Source organism: Struthio camelus, chromosome Z (genome assembly GCF_040807025.1).
Source record: "Struthio camelus isolate bStrCam1 chromosome Z, bStrCam1.hap1, whole genome shotgun sequence".
Lineage (NCBI taxonomy): Eukaryota > Metazoa > Chordata > Aves > Struthioniformes > Struthionidae > Struthio > Struthio camelus.
The window spans coordinates 28,363,785-28,385,332 of NC_090982.1; the positions used below are offsets into that span (position 1 = coordinate 28,363,785).

At 39.3% G+C, this 21,548-nt stretch overlaps 1 protein-coding gene across 1 annotated transcript in view; it reads left to right on the forward strand.

The window, feature by feature from the left end:
- The window catches only part of PCSK5 (proprotein convertase subtilisin/kexin type 5), a 250,946-nt gene that overhangs the window by 196,674 nt on the left and 32,724 nt on the right, over positions 1-21,548 (forward strand). Inside the window, exons 21-24 of the mRNA XM_068927337.1 lie at positions 5,880-5,982; positions 9,282-9,418; positions 11,402-11,599; positions 11,946-12,014. Coding sequence (XP_068783438.1) covers positions 5,880-5,982; positions 9,282-9,418; positions 11,402-11,599; positions 11,946-12,014 — 507 coding nt within the window. The remainder of the gene's footprint in view (positions 1-5,879; positions 5,983-9,281; positions 9,419-11,401; positions 11,600-11,945; positions 12,015-21,548) is intronic.

Below are 21,548 nucleotides of genomic sequence, written 5' to 3' on the forward strand. Positions count from 1 at the left end.
AACCTGAGTAAGAAACATGTTTTCTTCCACTATTACAAGATTTTATCTTTAACGTACTCCATAAGCAGATATCACCACAGTTATTCAAATGTATAAAGTTGGTCTGCACCTTTCCGTTGCATCTTCTGCAGGAAACTATCTAGATTTCCAAAGTAATATTATCAGCAAGAAGTGCTGAGTTTCAGTGAGATTCAGATGCCTTCAGTCCACTGCCTTTTTGGAAATACTGAGTCACAGGGCTTCATGAAAAATAGGAAGGATGACAAGACCCAACAAGGACATTTCCAGCTGGGAACACTCCAGAAACGTAGAGGCTGAAGAGACTTTTTCCACATTTGGTCTAAAATTCCATGAGCAAAACATCTACAATACAGGCCGCTGTCGCTCTCTTTCCCTTCTCATATTCTCATGGGGTCATCCAATTTCAGGCTTCAGGCAAGCAGCAGCCCTGCCAGGCCCTGACCTTTGTGCTTGCACAAGCAAGGGAGAAGCGCTGACCTTGGTCCAGGTCCCTTTCACTTCCATGCATCCAGGTTATTAGTCCAAATGGAAGTTTAAAGCTGATTTTTTCTGAAAATATCTTTCTGGAGTCTTTTCGTGCCTGCTCAGTACCCCTGAGGGCCCTAGCTCTTGACTGGCCTTCCAGCAACCAATGTGTAAATGCTACATAGAAATGAGGGGAAAAACAGACACAAAGAAGTGAGGGGAAATCCCTTCATGTCAGCAAAAAGGGCAGCCGTGGCTGATGTAAATATTTTTATTCAGCAGGGAAAAGAACAGAGGGTTGTGCAAGACAGCGTGGTTGATAAAGGCAGTTGCCTCTCTCCTGCCTGTCACGATTAAACCTAACCTGAGGCTGTATGTGATCTCAGCTAATCCTGCAGCAAAAGTGCCTTTCATCCTAAAATCATTATATCACATCCGGCTCCACACACTGCTGTTCAGGGGAAAGACCTTCAGCCCTTTTCCAGGATCTGCCTTGTCAGCTGTCACAAAGGGGACTTAGGAGCCAGGAAACAAATTTCATCTGTCAGGTTCATCAATGCCTTCTGAAAGCACTTCTGAAAAGATTTGCATTCCCGAATCCCTGCAATCACCTCAAATATCATCACCCCAATGTTTTGCTTATTAAAGCTCCTTTGTCTCTCCTCTGTCCATTCTGCACACCCAAGAAGGGAGGCAGGAAAGTGGTCACTGGGTAAATGATTGAGCGGAGAACAATAATCAAAGAGGGGCTGAAAGCTGAAGCTAGACAAATTAAAGTTAGAAACCAGGTGCAAATTTTGTACCACTGGCCAAAATTTGGGTGGAAAGGAAATGCTATTATCTCCATGTCCTACCATTTTCAAGTTGTAGGCACGCTTACTTTCTGGAAGCAATACTCTTAGCAAACGCTAAGGCATTGGGCTTAACAGAGGGGTAATTTTAAGAGGAGTTCTTAGGCTGAATTTTAATGCCTTGTTTTACACAGGCTGCTCCAAGTCCCTTATGGACTTACACTTCAAGAATTAATATTTCCTTAGCAAAACTCAAGGAATCAGTCCCACTAGCCATTGAAAATAAAATAAAATGCGTGAAGGGTGAATATGGGAAAAGCAGAACACTTTCTAAGATTGAATTTTCTCAGTTCTGGCTGTTGATCAGTGAAAAAAAATTTTGGTCTATATTTCTTTATCTCTGTGAAACCTCTGTAACCCATACAGAGGGTTACAGACTGCACACAAAAGCCCACATACAAAATCCGTATACAGATTGCAGTGAGAGTAAACAAGCAAAAGAGAGGAAATAAGGACAATTTTTAGTTGATTTTAAAGAAAAGCCGCTGTGGCAACACTACACAAGATAACCAGTGAACATTTTAAAATTAGATTAAATGATGTTTTGATTAAGAATGGGGGGCTGGGGGGGGTAAGTAACATATGACCAAATGTCATGGGGGTTTACAAGAAGATTCATTTATGACTGCCAGTGCATGAAATGCTGTACATTTTCAGGCATACCTTGCAAGAATATTCACACCCTGTACTAGCTGGTCACTATGTGCAAAGATAATGGCAAGCAGGACAGAGATAGTGACAAGATAACAGCCATACATTTGGTACTGCTTATGCAAAGATTTTAGCAACATCCCAGGAACTATGCTGATTCTAACTTGATGACCACCCTGCAATTCATTTTCTTCTGCCTCCTTAAAGGGAGATGATAGTTCTTACCTCATTTTAAAATGCTTCATATCTGCTGATAAGACTGTGGTGTGAAAGTAGGCTCCTGCATGCATTTAAAGGCACAACCCACAGCCTCGCACAACCGGATGAGGTATGCAAGAGACATTTTAAACTAGGGACAGAAAAAAATTATACATTCAAATCTTCCAATTACACGAAATTAATTCTGTTAATATAACTAAATCCTAAAATAATTCAGTTCTTTTTTTTTTTCATGTATATACGTCCCCATCACAAAAGTAACAACTGAATGAAGATTAAATCCGGGCAGAATGCAAATTACTAATCAGCGTTGCTTGCACTAAAGCACAGCTGAGATTCATTGCTGGCTGTGTATTCCTAGTTACGTACACTGGACAGATAAAGAATTTTAATACAGAACAAAGAAAAAATAAGAGTGGAGGCTTTGTTGAATGTCACTTATCTAGCAAGATTTGTAAAGAAATGTATAGCCCACAAGGAAGTCTGGCAAGCAGTTAAACTGCTCTGCGGAGTGATTTGAAAATCTTCTTCAAAGCTGCACTTCAGTGTTAACTCTTTGAATGTCTACAAAAAAATCCTATTCTACTAACATTTAGTAACAGACCTACAGCTGTAGAGGTGACTGGCAATTCAGAGGGCCCACCATATAAGTAATTTCTGTTGCACATTCCTATAACAGTATGCTTTAAAATGCTCCAACACAGAGAATAAAGTTAGCAGAGAAGTGGCCTTTCTGGCCCTATTCCAGGGCAGCTGAAATGAATTACAGCATTTCCAATGAAAGAAGTAACAAAGAAATAACAAAAGCCTTTTAAGTCAGCACTTCTACCAGGTGGGAAGGATTTGAGTGGGCATGACTGAGGTGTATGAATTCCTAGCTCCAGTCATAAGGATATGCCTACAGACAGTGGGGGCAAATGAAGAGAAGGCAGTACAGAGTGGAGAAACAACAAGCTTTTTGAATATGCATCGCAAAACAACGTCAGAAAAGCATGTATTTAATAGCGCTGCACTGAGATATTTCTGAGTCATTTAATGTCGACAGTATAAAGCACTGAGCCACCAGAACCTGCAGTAGGAAGAATTTCCCGAAAGTGTATTTTTTCATGATTGTGTATTATCTAACAAAACTTTTAGAAGAAAGAAACTGAAACTCTGAGAAACTTGATTGTTTTTCTACTGAAATATGTATGACATATTAAAATCTCATAAAGTCATTTGAGATAATGGGATTCCATGTTATACCGTCTGAATACATGTTGAGAAGAGTCAGGAGACCTACGTTTAGCAGAAGTTGTCATTACCACGATGATCTACTGAACAGCAGGGCAATCTTTTTTCCTAGAACGTGGAGATTATACATATTCAATATTGTGATATTTACTGATCAACACAGCATTTTCTCCTAGGAACTTCAGGATAAGTGCAACACGCTGCTGAGCTCTGCGTCAAAAAGTTGCACAATGTAGTCTGTTTTTGTCATTAGTCCTTTATAATGCAATCTATCATACAATACAGAAGAGAAGAACTCAGAAGAGCTGCCATGCTTCAGTGGAGCTATGTCAATTTACATGATTCAATGCCTAGCTACATGAGTGTAGGTCAGACGTATGAGATATATGTAGATACAGTTATTCAAAATGCTCTTTGAGGTCTTGGGATAATGAGCACTGTAAAGGTATGTGAACGTGTGTGCATACAAATGTATACTCATACGCATAGCCACCTCCTCTAAGCGCGAGCAAAAGGTATTTTAAAAGAGATGGAAAACATGGAAAGTCATTACTGAAGAGAAATGCAAGAGTCAGGAAACAAACAATGCCTGTAAATCCCAGAGGACAGAATGGTGTACTATAGATAATTCTAAAGAATTCCACAGTGTGTGTAAATCCTACCTTGCAAAATCCCTCACGAACCAAGACGTCTCTGTCTCTCTCTCCGACAAGTTATACCATTACCCTTTTTACTGGAGTGGTTAACCAATTTCAGAGTGTTGTGGGTAGCTGCTATTAGCAGCAGAAATAATAGTGCTGTTATCTTTCTTTGAAGCTCACATTTACTTGCACAAAATACACAGATTCCTGCTTCCCTGAGCTCAGCAAGAGACTGTTCATTTGCTCCTATTTCCAAGCTTCTTTCCAGTTAGCACTGATCCCTGACCAGCCTCTGAGGAACACACTTTTCATGTTTTATATAGCTGTGTCATTGGCTTTGGACCCATCCCCTCAAGCATGGTGGGCACTATCCTCGCTTATACATCATACCAGAGATTTCAGTTATTATGAAATTAGTTAATATAGATTTGTATGAAGTAGAAAAGGCAAGAGACAGAGAGCTCAAATAACAGTATTTTAGAAAATACCTCTTCTCTTCATCTCTTTATCTGTTTGCTCGTATGGTCTCGTTGCTTTTCAATACAAGGAGCTCATTGCAATTGACATCAGAAACCAAGTCATTCCCCATTCAGATTTTGACTCCTAAAATCCGCTGCATGTGCCCAATCTGGATTTCACAGCAGCAATACAAGTGGAAAGGGTTTCTCCATACTAGAGTGTCTGTAGAAACTGCAGGCTTTATGCATGCAGGACTCTCTGTCCAGTCCCTTCAGTTACTTAAGGGTGAAGGAGCAGCCAGTTCTCTCAGATATCTAGGCTTGATTAGAAAGATTTTGCCCATAACAAACCACCATACACTACACTCAATATTAGGTTTTATAAATCTGCTTCATAAACTGATTTCCTGTCCTCACGCAATGCCTTTCACAGATACAGTATTCATGCCACTTACCAAATGACTGTCTCTGCTCTGAAAGTGATGATGAGCACAGCTATGTAGATCTGCAACAACATTTTAATAATTATTCAGTGAATATTGGTGGACTGTGCACTACAGCACCATAATAACATTACTGCATTCATGATCTGCAGGTGTTTACATCCTTAGCCACAGTTTTCAAACACTCATTTGTATAATGCAAGATCTTTTCAAGTGGTGGGTGGGCACTTGGGCACCAAAACTTCATTTAGTCTAAACAAGAGCTGGGTGTGTAAATCTCTGAAGTAACTACAGGTCTTTCAGGAGTGGAGTCTCAAAGCAGCAGCCTGGGAGGCATGGGATGGGGGGCAAAAATGCTATATCTAGAGGTTTTAAGAGCACTGCATCTCTGATTCATGGAAGCTAATTCACGTCCTTCTGCACCCATAACATACCCCACGCTCATGTCCAGCACGGCCTTTGAACCGGAGCTTGTAATCAAGAGTACAGTGCAACTGCACCAGAGAAGTTTAGGTAATGAGAGGCTCCTGGATGGCACTGTTGTTGATGTAACTGTCCATGATGAACACTAAAAAAGTCATATTACTTCCTCCAGTTGTGCCAGGAGAAATAGCATCAGCCTCAACAGTAAGAGTCACTCTCTGTCAAGCTTGTATAGAAAAAATAAAAAATAAAGGGCATATGAACTCCTAATTCTGACTGGCCCAGTGCCACAAGGGAACAAACACTTGTTTTCTTCATGTCACAATGAAACATGCTCTTTTCAGGAATTTAAAACAGATCCAATTCCTTTTGCTTATTAAATTTACCAACATGCCTTAGTGCTTTGGGTTTTTTTTTTCTTTTTTAATGTGAGATGTTCATCTGAAATAAATACTTTAATTCTTTTTCTACCAGGGGAATATCTTGATGATTCCCAGATATGTCAGTTGTGCAAAGTATCCTGTCAGAAATGCATTGGACCTGAGCAGGATGACTGCATCAGCTGTCCAGGCACAAGGTACGTGTCTCCTAGCATTGTGTAGCATGAAGGCCTTACATCAGGATCTGCAGAAGTGGCTGCATGGTCTGCAGCAATAGCTTACAGACTCAGATGAAGAAGTAATCAATTTGTTCAGCAAACAAAATCATGGCAAGAAAGTGAGAAAACAAGGGTTATGTGAGCAAGATCAGCTGGTTACATAGACAGTCAATATCTACCCAGATGGTTCCCACAGATAGAGAAAATTTTCTTTAAATAAGTGAAACAGTCTTTCCTTCATTGTCGTCTATTCTCATCCAATTCAAAATCATAGACACTGGAGTCAGAACAGGTGTATTCAAATGGCAAGAGTCCAGGGTATCTACAGTTTTACAGTGCTATAGAATTTGGTGCAGCAAATGAATACAAACATTAAGGCAATCAGGTAATTTGGGAGATTTTTCATAGCACCCTAAACATAGACCCCTATCTGTTAGCTAGAAGACTAATTTTTCTGCGTTCCCACAAGGAGTGGATGGAGCGAGAAAGCGACTCTTCCGCAGGGCATGGCAGATCAGGCTTACGTTTAAGTGAGCTAGCACCTGATGCAGGAGTCTGTTGCGTTTAAGCCCATGTCCTATATATTTATTTAGCTTTATGTATCCTATTTGTTTATTTAGCTTTTATTCTCATACCAATTATTCCAGTTCTTTTGCTCCAGATTGTATTGCAGCCAGTGGACATTTACAGTGATATGAGGTCAGAATCAGGTCTTGCACGACATTTTCCTGCACAGAAAAAATATCCCCAAGGAAATCTACAATTTAAAATGCAAATGTCTGTTACAAGACCATGCCATAAAGGACAAACCCCAGTGGAGTCCAAAAAAATTCATAGCTGAAGAAACAGTACTAATTTAAGGTGTGCTGCATCAGAAATGGCATTAGCAAAGGAAGTCTGGGCAGAATTTTAGACTAAGAACTGAATTTCTTTGATTCACAATTGCATTAAATTAGACTGTCCATGTTTCCTTGATGCCTATTTTGTGAGTTTTATCCAGAGATATCTGCGAAACTGAGAAGGTATAGGACAATGGAGTTATAATGCTGTTAAGCAAAACCACCTATGTATTTGCAGTGATGAAGCTGTCTTGAGTCTCTGCGACCTCACAGAGGTGCTCTGTCTTCCCTATAACAAATCATTTAGCAGTTTTCAATTTTTACAAGCAAAGTATCTACAGACTTTTTCTACTCCCTCTGCACATTGTGGAAAGCTGTTAGGAAAAGTCGTATTGGGACAATCATTATTAAAACAATAATTAATAAAGAGAAATCTCAAGCAGAAGCTAAAGAACAAATCCTTCCAACGGACATTACTTTTCATGTACTGGAAATAGACCTGTTTAAATGACAGAGTCTCCTAAATCCTATAGCTCTTCAGAGTTTTAAATAGTGTCTATTGAAGAAAGTAATGAATGGCTGTTAGACAATACAGACCAAAATTCAGCAGTGGAGCTTTCCTGCAGGACAGCAGCTTTCCTCTTTGGGAAGGATGAAAAGATTTGGAGGCTGTAGCGGGGGGAGGGCATTACTGAAAATCTGTGAAAATGAAAACACCGAACAATTCCTGTTCTTTGTGAGGATTCAGCACTAGCACCTCACTCCATAATAAACTCACTGTCAGATCATTTTCTTGTTTGAAAATCCAAAATGCTATTATCCGTTTTCAAAACAGGAGGGAAGATTTATGTGCAGCCAAACAGCAATTTTCATAAAAACCCTCCTCCCTCTATCGATCGTTTGAGCTACGGATCTGACCTGCTGGTGTCTATCATTAGGGGCAACATGACGAAAAGCTAGAAAAATGTAGTTTACCGCTGTGTAAACTGTTTGTAAGAAGGCCTACCATTTCAGGGAGTGCGTGTGATGGAATATAGTCATTTTTGCAGGTCATATAGGCACAGCCCAGCTACCTTCAGGACTTCTGTCACGTTGTCCTATTTGCACAGAAACCATCCAGAGTGGGCTGCAAACCCCATGAGTAACGCTGAATAACGGTCTTAAACTTAATGCAAACACATCCATACGAGCTGCAGTCTGCATCTCGTTCCTAGGCTCCTGAGCTGTATCTTTGCTGAACACCTCGTACACCCATACAAGTCTCTCTCTGTTTCTCACCAGCAGCCTGCGTTCAGCCTCACAAGTCTTTTTATCAGTTCGTAAGTAGTGTTAGACACTGATTTACTATGTGCACTTCAGGAAGGCTGTTTGCATGGTAGAGTATTCTTCCATCTTCGCACCTCATAAGCCTCGTCATTTCCAATCATGTTAAATTTTAGATGGCTTCAAAGACAGTTTGACAAAATCGGTTTTAAACTTTGCAGATATTTTTCCCCTTTTCTTTCAGAATAAATCTGACAATGACCATAGCAGTGCAAATTTATGATATTGTAGGCATTCTCTAATTCCACGGGCTGGCTCTAAGGAACCATGCGCTATCTTAATATTATAGAGAGCCTGTTGTTCCCTAAGCGTATAGACAACATAGTCTGGAAATCTGTATTATGATCCTGACTGGGAAAATTGAGTGCCAGGTCCTCAGATGCCAAACTGGTGAAGGATGAAAGCAGTTGAGTGGGAGATGACAGCCTCTGGCCTCTTATTTTTTTTATTTTCTTGCAAAATATTCAAAACATTTTCAAATTCTAGTCAACTTGTTTTATATTCTTTTAATAGTCATATTGTTATTGATGCATTTCTCCTAAACAGATTTTCAACACTTAAAAAGATTCTGTAAAAGATATGTCATTACCCATCAAAAAAAGAAAACATTTAGCAGCAAAACAGCTAAGATGCAAGTCTGAAGAGACAGCTCCTCAAGGCTTCAGTCCTGCCAAGATTCAGATGGATGTTTGAAATCATTTCACTGGAGCCATTGTACAGCTCAAAGCAAGCCTTTAAAGTAAAAATAATAGAAAACTTCAACAGATGGATAGTTCTTTCACAGAGAAAGGCCTGTTCTTGCTTTCTTTCTAACAGTTATAAGGAAACCCTTCAGAGGTTATGGTATACGGACAGCTAGATACAGGACAAAAGGGTAATTTTTCTGGCAAAAATAATTCAGCTTGTCTCTGAAATCTAAGATCCTAGATCAAAATATAGTCGACTTTTCACTTTATCTTAGCAAATTTTATAAGATCAGGGAAATGAAGGGGTAAAGTGCAAAGACTCTACCATATGGAATGAAGGAAGAATATCTTGTTTTCTTGTTGCTTTGCTTTAAATTTAAAGAACAAGATGTTGCTGAATATGTAATTCTGCCTCTCTCTGCCCCAAAAGAGCTTTTGACGATGGTCGCTGTGTTTTGCAATGCCCCAGAGGCAAGTTTGAATTTAAAGGACAGTGCCATTTGTGCCATCATACCTGCCTGGACTGCAGTGGAAGTGAACCTAACAAATGCACTGTTTGTGGAACAGGTAAGAAGGATTTTGCCTTGCAGCAAAATCTCCCCTTGCTAGGCCTCTCAGTTTCCTTTCCCCTCTGCTCCAAGGGCCAGTTCTTAGAGCCGATTTAAGTGTATAGTGCTTTTGCTACTGACCCGATTCATAATCTTGTTTTAACCCTGAAGGGATCTTTGAATTCAATTTCTTTTTTAAAGTATTAGAAAACACAGCTCTACAGTATCCTTGTATCTTTATGCATTGCCCTGGGTATATTTTGGATAGGGCCTGTCTTAACAGGAACAATAATAGGAGAAGAAAGACAGAAAGCCTACACAACCTGCTTCTAGGAAATAAATCATGACACTTGCCTCCTCCAACGTCTGCACAGCATACGTTACACCGAAATGGAGCAAACCTGCATGCACAAGTAGGCAGGGAGCCAGTGTGCTTGGGGGGGACTCCAAGGTCACTACAGACTGCTGTGTCCCTAAGGCTGGGTAGATGGGTTCTGCGAAGAGAAGGTTATCATTAACACACATCTAAATATATCTTTTGCCACATTTTTATACAGATTAAGTTGGGAGAGAGGGTAATATCAATAGCTCTTTGGTTAGCCCAAAAAAAGCAACTCTGCTCCTTTTGAAGCACTAGTATGGTTTATGTTATGAAAATTACTCCCTCTAGCCTCTCTAATGCCGGGTGGGTAAAGAACTTGGGAGTTATTACATGCAAGTATTTGTGAGTAGCCTAAAACACCCCTGGAAATGAAGTGTATTTAGGATTCAACCTCATTTCTTTTCATAAGAAAGAATTTTTGATGAGCCTGTCCTGAGGACTGACAGTGGATTCACGGCCTTTTTCCTCTCAGTAGCTACTTCAAATTCAGTCCTAGTAAGGAGTGACCCAGACTTTGCTTAGCAATAAGTGTCCAACTTACAGGAAAACACTAGCATGAGTGGCATTAATTAGCTGTACTGGTGATGAGACTGCAATTCTAATTTCAGAGTCTGCAGATGAATAGACAAAAGCTTCAAAGTCTAGGTGAGACTTGAGAGGGAAGTTCTATACCATATAACTGTTTCTCATGTCTCTCCCTACTGCTGCAGAGAGCAATATTAAATTATCCAGAAATGGAGACTCCAATGAGAGTCAAACCCTGAGGAGATGCGAAAAGTGCACTCTAAACATTCATATACGAAAAGCGAACGAAACGTCGTCTGAATAGTTGCTTGTACAGTGTAGCAGCTATTCACTAACATAGCTCCCTTCTTTGAAGCTGCAGAAATAAAATATCATAGCAAATACTTTGAATGCTCTATAATGAAAGCAATGTAATACGCTTAGCACCTCAACATATGTAATTTGTACTGTAGGGTGGTGCGTAAGAAAAATCTCCGTGTTGCAGCACCAAGCACACTGAGTTATAGGTGTTTTCAGAGGTCTCGTTCAGAAGCATTTCAAGTAGGGCACCTTCCAGTTTCCCCCCGCACTAGGGAACGTTAGTTCTCTGATAGCAAATAGATGCATGTTTACACTTCAGATTCAAATCTAACCCTTTCAGAGTTTAGCAGTGGCTAGGATTACAGCTTAATCTACTACAGAAACAGGCTGATCTTTCGCACAGGTGAAGTGGGTAGCTTTGCTTTCACAAGGGCAATTTTACATCTGCAGAACAAATGTTTTTGGGTTGGGAAGACTTCTATGTTCGCGGCAAGGGAATATTGGGATCTCAATAATGGAAATCTCTTGATCCCTGTTTGATTACACTGATGGATGTAAGCAGTACTTATTCACTAGCATAACATTTTTAATGACAAAAATCTCCCAGCAATGTGGAAGGGTTTGGGGTTCCAAAATGTTTTCACATTTTAGCTCATCTGGTGTAGAACTGTATAAATGTTAGTTAGTAGACAACATTAATTACCTCAGCTAAAGGACTGGTGTTTAATAACGCTGCTTTTTCTGCCTAAATGTCGGCTGTTACTGACCTCTTGTCCCTATTTTTTTGTCCCACAGATAGAAGAGGGATCGACCGTTTCCTGTACCACGGGGAGTGCCGAGAGAGCTGCCCTCCTGGGCACTACCACTCAGAGCACACCTGCATGCCTTGTGCCCTTCAGTGCGAAGTCTGCCTGGATGCCAGCCACTGCAAACGATGTTTCAGAGGATACTACCTGGCTCAAAACACCTGTGAGAAGCGCAGTTGTGGAGAAGGTAACTGTCTGTCAGCAGGACTAATAAATACTCTGTTCTTCTCTCTTATGCAAATATGCTAAAGTGTTTTGGCTCCTGTTTTGAAATGTACAATGCACAACCTGATGCTGAGGTCCTTAAATTCCAGCTCTGATTCTCTTCTAATATTATATTAGTATAAAACAGGAGTGTATTCCTCAAATTGAGTAGGCTTACACTAGAACGAACTAGAAAATAAATTGTTTCAAATCTTTCTCCTGTTTGGACATGGACAAAGTTTATTTTCAGGAACCTTGATGAATGCTTTCAAATGTTGGCCTTCAATTTACCTAGAAGTAACCCAAAATTGGGGATTTCCACTGTACAGGTGAAGTGGAAGACCTTGATTCTGAAAATTGCATACCTTGTGCAGATGGATGCCAGAACTGCAAATGGGGTAAGTATTGCCTGTATGAACCTTTCTCTTTATTCTTAAGGGAAGGAGAAATTATTCCTCCCCATCTCTGATCATGAGCCTTTGTACACGCTACTGAGCAATCATTGAATGCTGCATTCTCTCTCCAGGCAAGTTGCATTTTTCCCAGTGTATTTATTCTTGAACACCAATTCTGAATTCTAGTACCAGCATGAATAAGAATAAGCTTTTGTATTCATTTAGTTGTTAATCTTTGCAGCCCTTTTTCCTGCTTGAATACCACACTAAGGTTGAGAGGTTTAATGACTTTCTGAAGCTACTATCAGATCCAGAGCTTTTTCATAGACGTTCAAAACTTACAGGCCCCCAAACAGATTATCAGATTGTACTTTTTTCTTTGAAGGAGCAGATATGAGAACTTAAATTTCATTCCAGAGCAAGTCACTCAAATAACAATTCTATAGCCATAAAAAATGCTAAAACATTGATTCATTTTTCATGCAAGATTAAAAATAATGTTCTTTCTCAGCAAAATATGATGCTAGTACAAAGCATAATATGATGCTGTTGTCCTCAGATAAACACCATTTAACTTGTTGAACTCAGTTCCTCAAATCCATACTGCATAAATGTAAGTGGATGCAATCTAGCACAGCTTGTTAGCTCTCAGAAGCTGCTTTTGATCACAACGGTTCACCTTCAGAGGGGCTTTCAAATGTTCAAATGACATTGCAAGTCATTGCGGCCCCTGTGTTTGCATTAAGAAAACTATTTCCTGTGGCTACACAGACAGGAGTACAACTGGTAAGTAGCTCAAGACTGAGGAACAAGATATATTTCAAAAGGTCATTTTTGAAGGTGCTGAAAGTGGAGACAACCAGGACCACCTGTCTCTTGGCCCCAAATTCAGACAGATTTGCACAGAGAGAGAACTCCATACCGAGCCCTTTGGTTTCTGCCAGGTGCTACCTAATGTGTTTTGGGGTATGATAGACCTGCTAGAGTCAGTACCAGGAGACTAAATGTTGCTATCCCAATAAGGGTCAATACTGGGAAAGAAAACCCTGCAAGCATCCCATGAGAAAAAAAAAAGTCACAACCACTTTGATACTTGCCTTTATGTGAGTGCCATGCTCACATATACCAAATTTACCTAAGGGTTTCTGTCATATACTACTTTCTTGCCTTTTTCCAGTTGTATTATATCATACCATAAACCTCCTTACAACTCAGTTTATTCAGCCACTCAGTGTAAATGCAATCAAGCCTAATCCTTGCCTCTATGACTATACCTATGGCTTTCTATATTGCTGCATGAACAGCTGGAGGGATCAAGTTTTAATATGATTGCAACTATTCTGTGGTCCATACTAGGGACTTTTTGCATGGTGCGATATCCAGCTTCATGTCAGCTGTCTCCTTGGCTGTGGGGAGAAAAAAGAAGACAAAAAGTAAAGAAAGAGAATCTGTTTTAACACCAATCTTTAGTAAAGTGACACCTCTGTCAGGTAGTCTATGGTAATTTTTTAGATGCTCTTCACAACCGCACAGTGACTTAAAATTCTTTATATCTGCTCTGCAACTGTTCATTGCAAACCCTTAGTTTGAATCAGAAGTTCAAATGAATGTGAACAAAGAATAGCAAGTCCTCTCAAAAAGTAGTCATTGCAAGTAACTCAGAGGCTGGTTTTCTTCGTATATAAGGAGACTGCAAGGCTCTTCATGGACAGCTAGCATAAAGAAAAAGGGGCTGTACTCATTTGCCTCTAATCTCAGTAGATCACTCATCTCCTAAATATCAATCAGCTGTATTCACTCCAAATTTACGCCCAGGTTCTTACTCTCAAAGTTCTGATTTAAAATAGGCTTTTCAAAGGCTTCAAAGATCAATAACATGAGTGCAAATAAAACAAAGGCTGAATTTAACTCTCACTGCAGCGTAAAGTCAGAAGTGTTAAGAAGCTAGAGATTGGTAAGGGGCATATTACTAAGGAAACCGTCTGGAGATGCTGATGCATCTAACATTGAGAGCTTATACAGGTTGGTTTAATGCTAGCTCTGTTTGGAACAGAAGGACAACAGTGGGATAAAAGCAAGACCCCAAGCAGATTTTGCAAACTACCTTGTGTTTCTGAAATAACCTATAAACTTCAAACTTCAAATGACGCACATAGAGGATGCTGTTTGCTTGCTGTTTTCTGCTCCTAATAGTCAATGCGATTTCTGGCATATCAATAACTTAATTCATAGATAAGATGAGCACAGAAACAGGTTTCTCATGTCTTATCAGAAAACCGATATAGTTAGAGAATTCTGCGGAAAAAATAGCTTTACTATCTGCCTTTTAGCAGAGAAAAATGCATTATTTTGAAAGCTGTAAAGAAATCACTTTTCCACAAAAATAATTAAAAATAGTAAAATTTGAAGGTGAGAAAATATGGAATATGACACATTTAGTTTTGCATCTTTATGGCCTGCTACATACTTTCTTTCTAAAATTAAGCGAAGGCTGCATGATTTTGCAGTCTCACTTTGGCTTATCTTCCTTTCAGCACCACTGAGGAATTTAATCTGAGTGAAAACTGTAGAACAGGAGCAGGACAGGCATTTTAGCACTATGAACATTTCTATTAGAAGTACAGCAGAAAGCTCTGGGGAACACAACATTAAAAACAAAAAACAAAAAAGCAAGAAGGAAAATGTAATAATCACAGCAACTGGAATCAAAATTATATAGTTCTCACGACGCTGAAAAGTAGTTGTTAATATACAAATATAAATATGTTTACTGTACACTTGTGGATTTGCAGAAGACTCTAAACCATACATTATATAAAGTCATCAGGCACCTGCTGCTTGCTGAAGTACTTTGAAATCCTTTGATAAACACTAAGAGCTGAGAATAATTATCTTCTTCAGTTTATGCTGGATGTTCGGTCATGCAAGATGAATTATAGAAACTGTATGAAATAAAAAATGAATATGAGACCTCAGTACTGTTACATTTTAAACTGTGAGCAACAAAATGCCAATGGTTCTCTTACCGTCCACAAATTACAAAGGTTAATTGATATTTTTTTCTGTTTTGTAGAGACCGATCTGGTTTTAAGGAGGGATTTAAATGCTAATTAAGATAACTGAACTGACTGTTATCCTGGTAGCCTGAAGGGCTAGTAATTTCTGGCCAAAAGTTTCTTTCACAGAGCACCAGAGGACAGATTAAAGTGCTGCCTTTGGTCTTGGGCAACGTTGTCTAGCTTTGTACAGCCAAGAAAATGAGTAAGATCTACTCTATTTTGTAATGGAGCAAGTAATGGAGGCTGGATGGGCAAGAAATGTCTTTTCTTGATCAGTACTGACCTTATCGGTCGATTAAGATGCAGCTATTATACATTTATATCAGTTTGATACTTTACGTCACACACAGACATTTCAAAGAAGGTAAAACCCACCCTCACATGTAGAAGTAAGGAGAGCGCTAGGGGACCCCACCAGCAGTGGGGATGCTGAGGTGAAGGGCTGCCAGTGTTTGTAGTACTTCCTGGGTTCCTCAGGGAACACAGTGAAATCCATCTATTTTCCTCCAAGTCTGGACCCTGCTTGGTTGCAGGGCTACAGTGAGGCAATGTAGAAGTTAGACCAGGTCTATCAGTAAAGACAGAGACAGTTAGAAAGACTTAATCAAGGTTAGTCTTTATGGTATAGTCTTTATGGTTCAAATACAGATGACACATTTATTTTTGTTCGCTTCATGAATTCCGAGGGCTGCCCATATTTTAAGGAAATAAAAAGTCTTTAGCACTTACAAACAAAATTCTGTCTTCATGCACTCCAAAGTACTGGAATACAGAACAAGAAATTTGCATTAGAACACACTGCTTCCTGAAGGGCCCGTAGCTTTGTCTGTCCTATGTTAAGTCATGGCTATGCACAGCAGGGTTCGCCTCCCTGCCTTCACCTGCCCATAGGCTCTCAGAAGTACCTGGCTGTGCTTGCTGCCATACTAAGCCACTTGGTATGCTCAAGCATATGGCATCCTGTGACCTCTTGAATCCGAAATTTGAAAGGGAGGGTGAAGACAAATCGAGACATAAGGGTGATTTCGAGTAGGTAGGTTTAATCTTACACCTTCTTTTCAAATATATTCCTAAGCAACACAAAAACTGGACCGACAAAGCCTCTCAGAAAGCATGCTAAATAAATTTCAAGTCACACTTCCAAGATTATGTTTCTGACTTTGGTGCCTCTGGTCTGAATACCCACTTTGGGACACTTTGAGCCTTCTTCCTTGAGCAATAATGAGTTATTGCTCCTCCTAATGCAAATAGATCCATAGGAACTGCAGGTTTTCATCACCTAGGGCCATAAAGCCATGACTAAATTTTAATGCCTTGTCTTCTGGTGGTCACCAGGAGACGCTATGAAGGCTATAAAATTAAATCCAAAACATTGCAACTTTTCCTCAACAGAGGCAGGTTCTGAAAGGAAAAATTGTGCTGAAGCAATGCAGTTTAGGAGGATTTCTTTGTGCTGTTGCAGCAGCCACATTCTACCCTTCAATGTGAGTTCATTCACTCCCACAATTAGATCTCACTTCAGAATGTCACTCATACTTTCTCAAGTCTCTTAAAACCATAATGAGCCTCAGAAACTTTCTTCGGAGGTAAACTTAACTCTTTAGAAAGCATGCAGCTATAAGCCCTTTGAGGATAAGAGAAATGCGCTGAGGTAAACGCAGAACTTCAGCCATTTTATTAAATTATTTTAAAAGAATGCCAGAGCTAATACAATGCCAGAACATAACAATGGTAGCTGTAATTTGCCGTGCCTAAAATTATAGCACATGGATCTGAGTGGCTTCTCGATTAGCTTCACCTCTCTAATAATACAAATTGTATTTGCCCTTCTGCACCTGCAAAATGAACACATAAAATCTGAGTACTGGTGCAGGTAACAAGTGTCATAAACTTCTCTGATATGCACTATGTACAGACCTGCACATGTACACTTCACAGGCAGAACTGCCATGTCATTAACCAGTAGTGTTAAATATGAGCACCTAGTACATGGAGGTGTTAGATATTTGTAGTCCACCAAGCCCAGGTGGTCACTGAGAAATTCATAAGAATCAACAGGATAATTCTTCCTCTCAGGAGGCAGTGCCTCTCAGGCCACTACTCAAATCTGTGTGCCTTTCTGCCAGTGTCCTCTAAAACAAAGCCCCATATTCCTGACCCAGTTCCTACCCACTTACTTGCTGATTCACTTCCACCCACCTCAGCCAACTTGGAAACGTAAGACATGTTGCAATATGAGTATTTCTAACAGGCTTTCCAGATATTACCTCATCTACTCAGAGCGAAATACCGTCCGTCCAACCACCTGTTAACCCATCGAGGGTTCTGCAGAGAGCAGCACAACGTAGGTCTTGCAATCTTTCCGTCAGGACTATTTTCAAAGACTAACACTGAGAATAAAGTGCTCCTCAGTGAGGGTGCAGAGCGAAAAATGTTCAAAAAAGCCATTGCACTTTTCTCAGTCAAAGATACCTTACAAAAAGGATGAACACTGAGAAACTCTGAGGAGCAGTATCCCTGAGAATAAAAGCCTACAGATTAGGTATTTAGGACCTATGTGTCTCTTAACTCTAGTGAAGTAAAGCTCAAGCTGAGCAAATCTCACAGGTCATCCAGAATCTAACAGTTTAATTTAATCCAGGTGACAAAGAGAACAAATATACAGATGCAAAGGCAGAAAGTGAGGCTGAATAACATGCAAATACTCCACAAGATCCCCTATACAAAGTGTGTGTTGGGGGAGGCAGGGGTTACGGTCTATATGGTGGTAGGAGTGAGAGGGAAGGTGTTTGGAGAAGATTTAAAGAACCCATGAGGTAGTTAAGGGCAGCACCGTGAACAAAAACTCAAGCTCAAAGGTACAGTTTGGGATTCTGGCCGTTGTGCTCATGATTAACGAGTGAAAAGTGATCTAGTTCCCATAGCAACCTAAGAAACACAAAGGAAAACTTCATTTCTTCAAGCCGTCCCTGATGATGAATAGACCTTGGCTTTCAAAATATCAGAGAAAATTATGATAAGGATCCTGTTTTATCTCAGAGTAAATCTTCCTCAAGAGGTTAATCTTGCAGGATGGGTTTAAGATTTGCAGATAATAGGACTCATTTCCACAGCCTTTTGGAGTGAGAATATGCAATCCATGCAAAAAGAATGCCCAGCCCAATTTGGAGCAGGATTTTTTTTTGATTTTCAGCACCAGCATTTAATGTACAGTAGAACATTACATTAAAGAATGTTATCTTTCCAAAAGTATAGGTCAAAGAAAGTTTCCTTACATTAAAAAAAAGTAAAATGTACTTATTAAAGAAAACACTGTCTTTGAAAGTTTTATTTCTCTGAGAAAGAAAATTGCTTCTCAGGCAAAATCGAGGCTAGGGGCAAGTCAGTGGAATTCATTTAAACGTTAGATTGAACCATGAGTTCTGCAAACACAGACATATAGTTCCCTGGTTTCTTCACCTTGATACTTGCACCGGTGATTCCTCTGTAAATAGGAAGAGCAATGTTCAGGCTTGGCTTCCGGGAGCTTTGACAAATTCTGCTCTGAATTGCTTGAATAAGATTGCTGAATTACTTCAGATGAGTAGTGAGTTGAAAAGCAGAATTGGGATTTCTGAGTATCAAAAGCTCAAAACTTAGTCTTCTGGGACCTGTAAATTCTCTTGAGCATCTCATTAGCCTGAGGTTAAGATGATGTTTCTACATTTTTGTAACATGTTTGTAATCTGTTTGGCTTTACAAGGCATAAGTACTTCACGCTTTACTTCAGAGCTCTCTATAGAAATAAGAGCATAAAACACAAACACTGGGTCATGCCAAAGGCTCTTCTAGCTCAGTATCCACTGGCCAAACAACAAATGTAGTCCTAAAATTACAAGGGCACATAAAGCATGCATTGCTACTCCTTCAGCAATCTGCAGTTCAGAAGCTTCCTGAATTGGAGCAGTAAAGAAATGCTTGTTGCTGAATCATTTTGCTGGAATCCCCATCAAATAAGCGTATTAAATTAGCCAAGATCTAACCAATTCAAGCAACTCTACCTCAAACTATAGTTGTTTCAACTCTTTGGGTTTATCCTAGGTCAAAGCTTTGGGTCTTGGTCTTTCAGAAAAGGAGTTGTTTTTTATGGAATCACTTACTGACTGGAGTAATCTTGGATGCAAGACCCGTACAAAGGGGACATTTCCCATATGACTCCTGCCTGCAAACACATTTTCTGTTAACAGGAGGTCAATGGAGTCCAGCTGTTGAAATTAGTGATAAAACTTGCTCTAACTTCTGTGATGTAGAGTTAGGATGCTGCAGCCACAGTCTGCATCCTTGCTTGTAGGAGAGCAGTCTCTGCGTAATGCTGTTTATTCAGGGGAACTAACTGTGTGGCAAGAAACTGTTCAAGCATAAGTGATCATCTCAGTGTGGCAAGTGTGTTCAGAAAATGCACCTGAACGCATCGAAAGCTCAGTTTTGATATGTGGCTTTCACGCTGCTTGAAATCATTACATTCGAATTCTGATATGTGGAAAAAATAGCTAGCAGAGTAAAAACAAAAAATAACATATCATCCAAGTGACAGACTTTAAGACAAATAAACTTCAGGTAGGTTTCTGAACAACCTTGCTTAACCATTGGATATGACAGCTGCTGTCTTCATTTTGCTCCTACTGAACTACCCTTAGCCTTTGCCTTAATAGGACTAAAAATGAACCATCAATTCTTCTCTGCAGCCCCATAAGCAACAACTTCCCTGGCTGAGATCACCTTTTGGACCTTCACTTGCAGTGCAAATCTCACCACAGCACCAGTCCAGTATGACTGGTGAGAGACTAGAGAGCTCTGACTCGATTCCTATTTTTCAAATTAGTTTTTTCATTTTTCAGTTCCTTAAAGTTTCCCAGTCCCATCACTTTCTCTTAGTCAAATCTCTCCCAGAACTTCAGCTCTTCAGAAAAAGAGGAGTCTATTTATTGGTCTTTCCCCTCAGTCATCCAAACCGTGGCATTATTAACAGGATGCATTTTACGACAATAAACTCTGATTTCCTGTCATCTTATCTACACTTCATTACTCCCAACTACACTACATTAAAATCCTTATTTGAACAGGAAAATATGGCTATTATTTCCTTTTATTTTGTTAATGAAATACAGTAGCAGCAAGTGACTTTATTCCTGTTTTATAGCAATGTAGCAATGAGATTAGAGCTGTGTGAATTTTTCCGTTAAGTGACTGTAGAGTGAGAAAAACACTCAAAACATTTTTTGCTGTTATCTAATTAAAGGTAACTGTAATTTAAAACAAAATCTTTACAAAAAATTTAAGGTAGGTAAGTTTAATAAAAAATATATTTTTCAAAGAAAGATTAAAAGTATTTTTTCTTCTTTGCCTTAAAAATATTTTTAATTCGTTGAATATACCGACTGAACCCAATTTACCGTTTCTGGCCAAAGCAAATACTGATGCCAGTTTTCCACCTTTAAAATCTAATTTAAAAAATTAAAAAATGTAAACAGACTCCAGCTTCCCCCTCGCTTAAAATTCCCATTCTCTTCTTACCCCCACTTCCTGGTAATCTGGCTGTCAAAACAAATTACAATGTTAGAATTCAGAAGAAAGAACATAAAGCAGATTTATTGACTAAATCCAAAAGGAAGACGTGAAAAGGCAGCAAAAAGTAAGATAGACAAACAAATATCTTTTCCACAAACCAGAAAATCCAAACCACAGCTGTTGGATCCAGAACAGAAGTTTCCTTCATTTTTAAGGCCTACTGTAAGCTGAGTTTTCATTTAGACCCATGTCTAGTCAAAAATCCCATTATGACTGGAGTCTATATTACAGTTATTTTAATTGAGAAGCCATAAAACTAAAGTAGAAATGGTCTAAGGTAGTTAAAATATGTAATTACACTTGTCGGTGATATATTACAGTTTATAGTACTTCTTTTACATTGTTATATGTTATTGATCAGGGGAATGTAAAAGGCAAATAAAATCTAGCAGTTACTGTTGAAATTAAGCAATTACTGCATTTGGATCTTAAAGCAAAACTGCAGTGTAATATAAAATCATTTTCAGTCATTATATTTAATTAAACTCAAAAAGAAAGGTAAACCAAGCATTCAGTCCCAGGAATTGTATATCTTCAACTTCTGAATGCAAGAACTGTTGAGAGCATTCAGCACATTCTAAGCTCACAGCTAAGCCAATAAACACTTCAAGAAATTTAACTTAAAAAAATAAACAAAACAGGAAGCTAAAATAAGTTACAGTCTGAATACAGATCCTTCAAAATGTACCCATGCACTTAACTTCAACTCCCAGCTTTATTGTATACAGTAGATAAAGTTAAGCATGCGTATGAGTCATTGGAAGATCTGGGTCTAATTTGCTGGCATTCTTCGAGTAAGTGCTGCTCAATAGTACAATGGGCTAATGCTGTAAAGTTTCCAAAATTAGGATCCGTCTAAATACTGTGACGA